Source organism: Chrysemys picta, chromosome 2, assembly GCF_011386835.1.
Source record: "Chrysemys picta bellii isolate R12L10 chromosome 2, ASM1138683v2, whole genome shotgun sequence".
NCBI lineage: Eukaryota > Metazoa > Chordata > Testudines > Emydidae > Chrysemys > Chrysemys picta.
This window is the reverse complement of record NC_088792.1, coordinates 219,324,091-219,336,789: the sequence shown is the minus strand read 5'-3', so window position 1 is coordinate 219,336,789 and position 12,699 is coordinate 219,324,091. Positions and strand designations below refer to the sequence as shown.

The 12,699-nt window shown below is 38.3% G+C and overlaps 1 protein-coding gene across 4 annotated transcripts; it reads left to right on the top strand.

Moving 5' to 3' along the window:
* The first annotated feature begins 1,085 nt into the window (after positions 1-1,085).
* Positions 1,086-11,945, top strand: SNAI2 (snail family transcriptional repressor 2). Of its 4 annotated transcripts, XM_065585523.1 has the most exons (5): positions 1,086-1,400; positions 3,212-3,345; positions 8,217-8,674; positions 9,261-9,806; positions 10,733-11,945. In XM_065585523.1, the coding sequence occupies exons 3-5, from the start codon at positions 8,596-8,598 to the stop codon at positions 10,912-10,914; spliced, it is 807 nt and encodes a 268-aa protein (XP_065441595.1). In that variant the 5' UTR covers positions 1,086-1,400; positions 3,212-3,345; positions 8,217-8,595; the 3' UTR covers positions 10,915-11,945. The 4 variants fall into 4 exon arrangements, with proteins under 4 accessions (XP_065441595.1, XP_065441598.1, XP_065441596.1 ...); XM_065585526.1 differs by lacking the exon at positions 3,212-3,345; XM_065585524.1 differs by having other exon boundaries at positions 3,212-8,674.
* The last annotated feature ends 754 nt before the right edge of the window (positions 11,946-12,699 follow it).

The window sequence follows — 12,699 nt, the reverse complement described above, 5'->3', positions numbered from 1 at the left end:
TAATAAATGTGAAAAATAATTGAGAATTGGATTTTTTAAAGAGCTGGCTGCCTGTCTTCTTTATGATCCCTTCTTGTAACTGCTTTGAAGTAAATCCTGCCAGGTACATTTCTTCTGTTGATCTTTGTGGTTGCAACAAAAATGCTGTTTTTATTTCAACACATGAAGTTAAGCAATACACACATGATAGGGATGGTACTTTGTCGGGGCTATCTCTCAGCTCTGCTGTGAGGCACATGACCAAAGGCCAAGTTTCAACATCCAGGGCCCACCTCCGTCACACCTCCCCACAGATGTTCTGACATCTCCTGGCAGTAGACTGAGAAGTGCGTGAGTGAGTGGCGGTGTGACAGAGAATGGGGGGCAGCAGGGTGCTGCACCACTTTTTCTTCAGCAACTGGAGAACCAGATAGTGGAAGGAAAACTCCAGAACCTTTGCTGTGACTCTGTCTTCCCATTCTCCCTGCCTCAGTTACCCAGTCGCATGCTTGCTCCACTTTTAAACTGTGTCCCAGACTTTGTAAATCCAATTAATTTAAGGTATTTATATGGCCCCGTTATGATAATACTTCCCAATCTTTAATGGATCTATTCTCACAGCACCACTCTGAGGCAGGGAAGTGCTATTATCCCCATTGTACAGATAGGGAACTGAGGCAGAGAGAGGCTAAGTGGCTTGCCCAAAGTCATACAGGAAGTCTGTGATAGAGCAGAGTCTTGAATTCAGGTCTCCCAAATCCTAGTCTAGTGTCCCAGTCACTGGAACATCATTTCTCTGTAAATCCTGACCCTGGCCCCATGTAGAAGCAAAGGGGTTTAGATAACCTGTGGAAGTTAGGGATGGGAATCTTGAGAGGTTCACACATCACTGATTCTCTCATCTTCTTCAGTATACCCTAACGAGGGATACCACTGAAAATCTCCCCGCAATGCAGGACAGGGTACAGCATGGAGCAGTATTCTTGTCTGTGACTGTTCATTTACGTCTAGCAATGGATACATATCATACTTTACAGAAGTAAATCATCAACCACAGATTGCTGGTTTTGTTAGTTCAACCAGCAGCCTACTGAGTATGTAGTTTTGCTGAGCTGCCTGCAGCCTTGTTGGTTAATTCCTGCTCAAGAGGCCCCAGAACGTCATAGTGGCTACATCCTCTCCTCCCTGTGGGAGCTCATAATGTGGGGCTCTGCACAGTGTCCTCTTGTCATCCTGCCTGTTCTACATGCATACTCATCCACCAAGAGAGACAGGGAGGTGTTGGGCCTCCAATTGCATCCATATGGGTGTGACACTTAAATCTAAATCTTAGTTTTTAAAAAATCTATTTATTATTTTTTTCCCATTGGCTGACAAAGGTGGGAATGTGGATGGGGCAAACTGGCATAAACTCCACTCAGGTAAGACAAAAATGATATTATGCATTTGGATGAATGAATGAAGGTTGTGAGTGCACCTTTTATTGAGAGTGTAACAGCAGAAGTGGTTGAAATTGTTTGAATTTTGAAATTTCATTGGGATTATGAATTCTGAAATTTCAGGTGGTAAAACTGGAGACAGTAAATTTGCACCTTTTTTCAACCAGATCTAGACAGTATGTTTAAATCTCTGAGCTATATTGCTCATCCTGGTTTTGCAGATGGCAGTTACAGCATGCAGTACCTTTCCCATTTATGGTTGGCCTGGAAGCTATAAGAGTCCCTACCTAATGGGTACCACAACACTGTGAACCATTTCTTTGTAGCCACTGGGCTAGATTACTGCAACAAACTCTGCTTTGGGTTGTGTTGCAAAGAACTTCAAAGATCCAGGAAGATAAAAATGTAACAATTCAGCTCTTGAGCTGCTATGAGTACATAACATCTGTGCTCTGCTGTCTGCCCTGTCTACTTCTTTATATCCAAATACAATGCAAAGCAATCTATAAACCTTTAAATGTTCTGGGGCCCTGTTCACTCAGAGATCACCTTCCTAAGCCATGGCACAGACCCAGTTTCAGGTTTTGGTTTTGACCTGTGCAGTCCTAGCTGGCTGCAGAGGTGCTTGAGCTGGTTCTCCTTTGGTTTAAAAGGAAGGCAGCCATTGGTATGTCTTTCTTCGTGAGGGATCTTCAAGTCTGGGGCTCGCTTATAGTCCAAATCAGTTGACCTTCAGGGCACACTCCTAAGCCCATCTCTTTTCCCAGGTCTTAGGGGAAGTGAGGAGTTCGCAGAGTGCTGGGATTTGTGTGCTGAGGGTTGAAATCTGTGGTGGGAGTTTAATTATTTTTTTTCCTTTAGGGAGGCCACTGCATTTATTTTTGTTTGTACTAGCTGGATTGTATTTTTAGTATATGTCAAAGTCACCTAGAGTCCTGGACTTTTTAACATTTGAGCTAAATAAACACGTAAAATAATAGATACATTTCAGGAGGAGGGGTTTGGGGCAGGATTAAGGGATTTTAGCTGATTTATTATGTATTACTAAACAATTTTTTATTTTTTGCTGCACAGGGCACATTATTATATTATTTATGCCATGTTATGTTTTCATTATATATACATATATGCTAACTTATTTTTGATAGTGCAATTCTAATGATCATAAAAGTGCTGAAAGCAATTACTGTAGAGGTGCGTGTGTATTAGTATACATTGAAATACATAAATATGTAAACATGGAGGTGGGGGGGGGGTTAATTTTTTAGTTCCCAGAGGAAAGATGGGTAAGGCACCAGAATGGGACTCAAGAGATCTGAATTCAGTTCTCAGTGCGGCCATAGACTCCCTGTCTGACCTCGGAAAAGTCATGTAGGCACTTTTTTGAAAATTGTACCATATGTAACTTTTGAAAATGGGATTTAGGCTCCCAAGTCACATAGGCACTTTTGAAAATTTCACTCTTAATTTCTCTTTGCATCAGTTCCTAATTTTAAAAATGGGGATAATAATACTTCCTTTCCCCAACCCATTACCTGTCTTGTCTATTTGGACACTGAGCCCTTTGAGGTAGGGATTGTCTATCACTATGTAGGTCTATAGTGCCTAGCACAATGGGGCTCAATCAATGGGACCTTTGGAGGCTACTCTAATATACATAATAAATAATAACAATCATAATTGCAAAAATTCATAGAGGTGACATATGATACAGGATGTATTAGATCATCTATTTAGTTCATGTTTGTTGCCAACAGTACAATTTTCATCTTTCTGAATTTTTCTGTATTCAGGGTCTTTCTCTTCAACAGTGTAAATACCTTTGAAGTGCACAGTGTGACTCGAAATGTGGTGATTTTGAGTGCCCAGTAAATTGGAGGACAAAGCCTAATGCAGGGCAGAGATTTCTCAAGCAACGCCACACTAGGTATTTGTAATTAAATTGATGTAAATTACATTATTGCAGCTTTACACTTGTGTAGCTGAGAGCAGATTCTGGCCCTCTGATGCCTGACTGAATGCAATTCTTGTCTTTCTCCTAGAAATACCAGTTAACAACAAAAGAAACACGCAGTAGCTCAGAACTCACTTTATACCAAAGTCAAACGTTCAAAAACATTCTGCTAATGTAATCTCGAATATTTTAAATCATGCTCCACTTTTTAAATTAAGGATTTGTGAATGGATTCGATATTTGGCAAAACAAGTTCTGCTCTCTAGCAAATCAGGTTCCAATTTATACTGGATCTGACTATACTTTGATGATTATGTAAGTGCAATGCGTTCATTGGCCACTGAGTGGTATGACTGGCACAGATGTTCCCTTAGAGACAGAGAAGTTGAGCATTGTAGTTATGTCCAGCAGATGTCTCTTTCCAACCATGTAATATTTATTTAACTGTTTATTCTGTAAAGGATTTAACAGGTTCAGCATTTTCAAACCCTTTGTTCTTCTTATGAAACAATTACCAATTGCATACTGGAAGATTAGTAAAAGTCAATATGATGCAGAAAGCATTGCCTTCCATAGTAAATTATTTCACTCTGACATAGAACACGTCTGTTTAATGAATACTTGTCATAGAGGTACTATAGATATACACAGATTTAGAATGCATTGGGCTAGAATCAGATTTCAGTTATGCATTTGTAAATCTGGAGTAACTCAGCAGCAGCCAATGGAATTATATCGATTTACACAGATGGAAATGAGAGCAGAATTTAGTCCATTGTTAAAAATATCCCTGTGTAGAAACAACTCTGGAGGAAAATTTGAACTATGACAAGTTTCATTGATTATGGGCTAAATTCTGCTCTAAATTACATCCTCTGAAGTCAGTGAAGTCGCACAGGTATAAATGAGAGAGTGCAGAAGTTAGCCTTATTGAAGCTATCTGCTACAAATTGAGTAACGGAATAACTAACAAATATTGCATCTTATTAATAAAGGCAAGTCTCTTCTAAGCAATCACTATTTATAGCTCTGAATACTAGAGATAGGCTCCAACCAGTACCCCAGATTCAAAGCCCCTTTAACTTTTCAAAAGTTGAGACTCCGATCTGAGACTTGTGGCTCAGCCACTATCTCTGTAATAGGCCTCAACCGGAACCATAAATCTGACCTGCCCAAAACACAGGGGCAGTTTGGATTTGCAGCTCACACTTATTTCAATAATGGGCCAATTTTTATTGCTTCCAACACCCATGTCACTGTTCTTCTTTCCGAGAATATACATGCTGGTGCTATAGGAGAAATATGAAAGCACGGATTAAGTACAACACTTGATGGATATGTTCTACAGCTCAACTGGCTTTTGAAAACTGATCCTATTTTCAGGTAACAGGGGACTCATCAGTGTTACAACACCATACATATTTCATATTAGAGCTACAGAATTTTCCTAAAAGTTTGAAACGACTTGCGAAATAGAAGAGCTACATTGCAGTCAAAACAGTCATTTACCAGATACTTTTGTTTTTATCCCCTTCTGGGATGAAGTGAGCACCTGCATGATTAAATCTAATGTAGTACGTTTGGTACACACCATGAGGCCTGATCCTATGAGCTGCTGAATGCCTCTTGGCTATCTAGGCTTAGTACCTTGCAATATTGACTTATGTGGAATTTGAGGATGCTGAGCGCTGCCTGTGAGGTGCTCAGCACTTTGAAGGTTTGGGTCTGGTATCAGAGAAAAATATTTTACTCTACAGGTGCTAACTGAACATACAATGACTGTTTTGAAGGTTTAAAGCTGCTTATGTTTGTTGGTACTGTTATATTTCATGCAGTTAATTATTATTTTCCAATCCATGATCTTGCTAATACTTGATGCTTAGAGAGGGGATAAACTGTTTCTTTGGAGGAGTTGCCAGGTGGATTGTTTTTATTTTTTTTTCCATACTATTCCTTTGATGTACTAGTGCTGGCATTGGCCCATGTCCAAAAAGTGAAGTATGAGAAGTTGCACTGGTTCTCAGAAAGTGTCACACTTCTGTGTGAATCACTGAATGACTCAGGATACGTATACCATGTTCAAAGAGTGAAAATTCTCTGCATCTCTACCCCATTTGTCCTGATTAGAGGAATGGACTTAGGCCAAGATTTTCAAAAATAGGAGCCTAAATGTAGGCTCCTACGTCTTTATTAGGATACATAAATAAGTAGCCTGATGTAGGTGCCTAAATATGGTTGTAGAAACTTACCTTCAGGTTCATATTTTTGAAAATCTTGGACTAAACATTGTATTTGTACAGGTTTTCAGGTGCTGGAATGCTAAGATGGGTTTTTCATATGCCTGTTTTGTACAGCAGCAGTAACAATATATTTAACTAACAGATAACTTTATGCAGGAGAGGCATTAAAGGTGAAGTAGTAAAGGATAGTTATTATAGAAATGGGTGCAAGGTTTTGCCTCCCAATTGAAATAGCAGCCAGAAACATTTATCTCACTCCAGAATACTGGAGCCACCAGCTTCCAGAATGAAAGGAAATCTTCTGTCTTAGCTAGAACTTGTACTCGACCTTTGTATTTCCTTTAGCTCAAATCTTCCTTTCTAGCACATTAGTGCTGGATGTCTGCAAGCGCTCTATCATCCATAAACATGCAGAACACCTGCTTACTCTGATTCACCCAGTCCTCATTCAGACTCTCCCAATTTTTGACAGCAGACCTCAATCAAATATTACATGCTGTTAATTTCCTTTCAGAACCATGTAATAACATGCCTTACACCCAATCCCCAACGTCATTCAAGCAGTCCAGTCACTGGGATAACATCAAGATTTTGTAATTTATATAAATGCAATTAATTTATACTGCTTTACCCCATTATTACAAAGGTGAAACTCCAATGGAAACTGGAGTAACTCAGTGGTGAATCAGGCCCCTTGCTTTTTAAAAATATATAAGGTCATATTTTGATCTGTGTAAGTCGGCACGGCTCCATTCATTTCAATGGAGCGAGACCAATTCACGCCAGGTGAGGCTCCAGACCATAGTTTCTACAAAGGGTTGATTATATATAAAACAGTACTTTACATCAGCTATTCCAAATCCTCCTGAAATACAAGATTCAACAAAGTTTATGGAAATGTCTTAAATGGACCACAGCTGAAAAGATTTTCCTAGAGCTTTTCAGTGTTGTGGATGGTTGCTAAAAATTAGTTGGAAATTTCAAATTTTCTGTAGAGTCAAGGAAGAAATGTGCTTGTTTGTCATTGCACTTACTGCATTCCCTCTAAAAACCAGGATTCCAGTCTACACCTACCCTCCAGCTATGAACCAGCCCCCAAAATCCTGCTCTGAACTGTACTTAGGCAAAAACACTTGAAGGTATTAGAGAAACCTGAACATTTCTTGTTGTCTTTTGTTACAACTCTTCCTTCCTCCTTCTTTAGCTTAGCTGTTTTAGCGTAGGTGTTTCCTATAGTTTGAAAATACAAGTGATGGCTCTCGCTGATACACACTGGAGTTAGACACTATTAACAGCTGAATCTTTTAAATCAGTTCTTGCAAACAGTGAACTTTTTCTCTGCACTTGTTTTGGCATCTTCGAGATTAAGAAGTCACGTAGCTTGACAAAGCACTTTGCTCCTACAAGTCTTAACAGACCCACAGGGATTTTTTTCCCCCATATCTCCATTCCAACACCTGTTGCAAAAAGGCTGGGGTGGTCTCAATATAACTTTCCTCTGCCCCTCCTCCTGTTAATATATATATATATACACACATAATAAATTATTCAGAACAGCCCCCAAAACACTGTTTGTAATGTATATATAATATCCAGCTTGGAAGGTTTGTCACATCTTCAGGTGTCTAGAAGTTTTAGGCTTTTCCCAGGTTTTCATATGTATGTATTTTAAATCTTAAGCATACTTGTAACTGAATGGCTTTTCTAAAGCAATCCAGGTAATTGACAAAAACTAAAACACATTTAAAAGACTTTTATCCTGAATGAAATACACAACAAAGATTATGCTTTTATATAAAGCCTGCAGTATCCTTGTGTTTTCTATAAAAATCCTATAAGGAAGTATGTCTAATAAGGTTTTATCATTTTTGCTGTTGCTTATTATCTGTACACGTTTTAATGTCCTTGGCTAATCAGGAGTATTTCACTGGCAGAAAATATTTCATTCTGTGCTAGAGCAGTTAAAGGAGTGACATGATTACTTAATCTCCACAAGGCAGGAAATGGCAGGTTTTTGCGTTTTAAAGATGTTTGAAACTAAAAAAGTATTCCTAGTAGTAAGAATCTGAAACACAGTCCGTGGGTTTTACAAAACCCAGAATCCTGCTGTGAAACACTGCCTTTCCATTTGTTGTTGCTGCTGCTTTTGTCTCATCTAATGTATCTTGCTATCAGTTATTTCTCAAAAGGTGAGGGTTAAGTATTTGTTAATCTACAAAATTTGCCAACTAAAACTTTTCAAAGTGCAGTTTCCAAACATATCAGGCACCTCCTAACCAAAGTCTCTCATCAGCACTGCAGGCTGAGTTGTTATCTTGTAATGTTCCCCCCTTCTGCCCTTAATGAACAGTTTGTTCCATTGTATTTCTTTTATCAAACATCTGGAAGCCAGACTTGTTTTAAAGAGACATTTTAGTTCATATGACTTATCCAGCACCCTGTTAGGGAAAAAAGGAGAAGAATGCAGTTAAATCAGTGAAATTACCACCTATTTAAAGTACTCTAACTAACACATTTTTGTAGACAGAAATTCTAAAGAACAATGTGCACCCACTTTGCACCAGAATAATTCACTCTGACAACAGATTCTTCCTCTGTTCACAGCTGTCCCAATGGGAGGAGCTGAAACCTGAACCAAATCCTTAACTTGTAGCAGGGATTGGATCCTTCTTGCGAAGAGAAGGAAAACCCTCCCAGCAAAACAGGCTGAGTTTGTAAAAGTGCTTGAGCAAATTCAGAAGTGATTGGATGAAAAGAAAACCTTGGCCCTCCCCTCCTGCACCTGACTAGTGGATATTTACAGCACTTTTCAAGGAGCCTCGCTGCACTGCCACTACACAATTTTACTGCATGGATTGAGCTGAGCAGACAATACTATAGGGACCAATGTGCTAGCAGTGATTCTGTGTGCTGCACACGATCTGGGGACCGTTATTCTAAACTGAAAGGAGATTCTGGAAGAAGGAGAAATTCTGCATTCAAAATGCCACGATCTTTCCTGGTCAAGAAGCATTTCAATTCATCCAAGAAGCCAAATTACAGCAAACTGGACACTCATACAGGTAATAAGATTAAAACATATGTCACTGTGAATGAAAGCTGAAGTTGTTTTTATTCCTTGGCAGTGAAGGGGTTTACCTTTTAGTTTTCATATTTCAGGGCAAGATTTGGTTTGTTCCTAGCATTTTCTAGTTGCTTAAAATGATTGATTTTTGAGAAACATGTAAGTGCCAATCAGAATGATACACTGCCAACTTTAAAAAGTTTGCTCATTGAATTGAACCTAATTATTTTATTTGGGTTTACATTTTTCCTGTTCTGTGCATGATATTAATGGAATTTCTAACTTCTATACAAATCAGTTTGAAAGTTTGGCTGCTGAATGTGTTAAACTGCATGAATTTAGAAACAGCATGTTTCTTTGAATAGACCTCCAAACCACATTGTGCTTGTTTAAGTTCACTGTATGTATGCATGTGTGCATCAGTATGTATGTGTAGAGTTTTTACTCATTTAATCCTCTTTACATAATTGGATCATGTTCATGGTGTTTGACTTCTGCACTTATTGAACCTATAGGCATTCATTTTACTGCCTTTAAAGTAATTTTCCACTTTTCCTAATACTTTCTTCTTTCTTTTTCTCCAGTGATCATTTCCCCATACCTGTATGAGAGCTATCCAATGCCTATCATACCACAGCCAGAGATCCTGAGCTCGGTAGCTTACAATCCAATTACTGTGTGGACTACAACTGGGCTGCTACCATCCCCGTTACCCAATGACCTCTCTCCTCTTTCTGGATACCCCTCATCCTTGGGAAGAGTCAGTCCACCTCCACCCTCTGACACCTCATCCAAAGATCACAGTGGCTCAGAAAGTCCCATTAGCGATGAAGAAGAGAGAATCCAGTCAAAGCTTTCAGATCCCCACGCAATTGAGGCTGAAAAGTTTCAGTGCAGTTTATGCAACAAGACCTATTCAACTTTCTCTGGGCTGGCCAAACATAAGCAACTGCACTGTGATGCCCAGTCTAGGAAATCGTTCAGCTGCAAATACTGTGACAAGGAGTATGTAAGCCTGGGAGCCCTTAAGATGCATATCAGGACCCACACATTACCTTGTGTCTGCAAGATCTGTGGCAAAGCTTTCTCTAGACCCTGGTTACTTCAAGGACACATCAGAACTCACACGGGTAAGAAAATCTATTAGAAATGCAATGTGTGAATTTTATCCCACCAGGATGTTGTTAACTTTCGTGTTTTGTCTTAGGCAACTACTAGCGTCCCTAACATGTTATTGATATTTACCTGGACAGTTATTTCCTAGCTATTTTTAAAGCATCATTAAAGTACAAAATTCACACTTTGTTGTAACAATATCTTGCATTCGTGGATCAGGTCCTCTACTGGTGTAAATCAGCATAGCTCCACTGAAGTCAATGTCATTTTTTGCCAATTTACAACAGCTGATGATTTGGCCCTAGTGACTTCAGGCTCACATTTAGGCTTTGGGAAGTGTTGTGTATATATATATACAAGGCTCAGTTTTACCCAAGGATCAGTAAGAAAACCCCAAACCCTAAAAGTTATAGAAGTGTCTGCTCGGTGAAGCAATCAAGGAATACAAATGTTGCTAACAGAAACAAATCCTTACCAAAGTTTGTTTCCTAAGACAATGATTTTGGTGTAACATTGGGCACAGTATTGTTTCGGAACAGCTGTTTGCTGCATTTCTAGTTGTAGCCCCTATCTTAAGTAATTTATGCCGCTCTAGACATAACACAGGACAACCAAAATGAACAGAAGGAACATTTGGAAATGTTGGGAGGAGCCCAACCTACAGGCGCTGGCTGCACCTGTTGAGGCAGAAAGCGTCAGCAGCTTGTCTTTCAAGATCACACCAAGCAGTATTCTCTGACAAGTCTGAAATGTCTCAGCACGGTCAGCAGTGCTGTGAGAAGTAACTGTAATATCTGCAGCCTGCTCACCTTTTTATTACAGACTTCAATTATTTAAACAAAATCATTTTTGTTTCCCAAGGGAAAATGGGGCTGTACCTGTCCCCAGGGGTACTTATTGTTTTAAATGCTTAACTCTTTTTTTTTATAACGTTTTTTAGGAGAGAAGCCTTTTTCATGCCCTCATTGCAACAGAGCATTTGCAGACAGATCGAACCTGAGGGCTCATCTGCAGACCCATTCAGATGTGAAGAAATACCAGTGCAAAAATTGCTCCAAAACTTTCTCCAGAATGTCTCTTCTGCACAAACATGAGGAATCTGGCTGCTGTGTAGCACACTGAGTCATGCAGTCAATGTTGACCTGGACCCAATGCATTTCTCCACTCCTGTTGCAAATGATAAGTGGAAACCGAAAGGCATTTTCTCTTCTGCTTCCTAACCTCATCCCCTCACCCTAGTCCACCCCCCAAAAGTGGAAGAACTTATGTCAGTACAAATTAGCTTAAGTATTTCTGCTAAATTACTTAAGTGTGAATTCTGAAATACAAGGGGGAAAGAACCATACATGACATTTCAAATAGATCATAAGGAAGAAGCATGATCAGCCTTCTTCAGCGATGAAGCCAAATGTGCATAGACTTTTCTTACTAAGAAAAGTTGCAAAGATTAACAGTACATCCCTGCCAAACCATTTCAACCAAAGAAACAGTATTTAAAGAGGAAATAATAATAAAAATCCTACTCCAAGAGAATTTGCCAGACAACATTTATCTCAGGTGCCTTATAAAGTATTTTAAGTTTACTTTAGTAAATGTCTAATATTCCTAGTTGTTGTTTTTTTTTAATTAAAAACTAAGGCCTCTATTGATGATCTGAAATGCTTTAAAATTGAATAGTTCAAAGAGGAGGAAAAAACACAGAAGAGAATGTATGAAAAATTATCTGCCATGTTTTAAAAGTTTGTGCCTTTAAAGAAGACTGTAGCTTCAAACATTCCTGGTGCATGCTTGACCCATCTTTTAATATGGAATAATTCCTCTAAACTTTAATCTTTTTTTTTTTAAACGGGAATAAGTGCAAAAGAGGGGGTTCATGGGAGTTTGACAATGATTTTTTTTTAAACTTGTTTGAAATGCACAAAGGAAATGCAATATCTTCAGCAGTGCCCCTCCAAGTGCCTTTTCTATTAATGGTTTTGTAAAGTATGTGGACATAATGTAAATATTTTTATTTTTATATGACTGAATGTGTTATGAATGAAAGTGAAGTGTTGCCTATAGCAGCATCTATAGGTAACTTGAAGAAAGTGTGAAGTGAATTTTGTTATGTTGTTTTCTAGCCACTTTTTTACAATAAACATTTTTGAGTAAGATCTCTGTTGTTTGTCCTAAGTGCAAAGACTTTATCTGACTTATTGAGAGTATGAAACATACAAAGAAAGAAAGTGTTTTTTCATTAAAAACATGTAGCTGGAAACTGATTTTCAAATATGAATTGTTAGTTCATGATTGTTGAGTATGAATAAGAAAAATGATCCTTTGGGGGATGTTTTTTTTACAAAGCATTTAAGGAGTCTACTTTAAAACACCATTAAACTCTCTTTAACCCAATCAATATCTGTATTGCCAAGAGAAACATTTTGTTTTATTGCATTTTAATAGTTAAGATGCTCCCATTACATCAGGATCATTTCAATAACCACACTTTTATGACCATCTTTTCATTATACGTTGAGCTTACAAATTTGGGCCTGATCCAAAGTTCACTGAAGTCGACGGGAGTATTTCATAATTCCATGGAGTTTAGATTATAGCCTTTAAGAATAGTATTCCAGTCACAATATATTGTATATTTTATTAGAAGGTTTCAGAAATATAAATTGCATCAAAGGGTTTTTTTAAATAATTGTTTTTATGAAATATTCATAGATACTAAAAGTGTCATCATAATGCTTTACATCTGACACTATTTCAGCTGAATTGGTGAGGGTATATTTATAGATGTAGAATCTAAGAAGCCCTGAGCTACTAAATCAGAGAAATAATTATATATACTGATTCACAGCTAGCCATAAACAGTAATGATTTTTTCTTAGGTGGATTAATTGAGATTTCCAGGACTTGACT

Excerpts from the sequence above, each read along its gene's own strand:
- SNAI2 (XM_065585526.1), top strand. The coding sequence starts at position 8,596 with ATGCCACGATCTTTCCTGGTCAAGAAGCATTTCAATTCATCCAAGAAG. Across the intron at positions 8,675-9,260 it reads CAAACTGGACACTCATACAG|TGATCATTTCCCCATACCTG; the intron begins GTAATAAGATTA and ends CTTTTTCTCCAG. Across the intron at positions 9,807-10,732 it reads ACACATCAGAACTCACACGG|GAGAGAAGCCTTTTTCATGC; the intron begins GTAAGAAAATCT and ends AACGTTTTTTAG.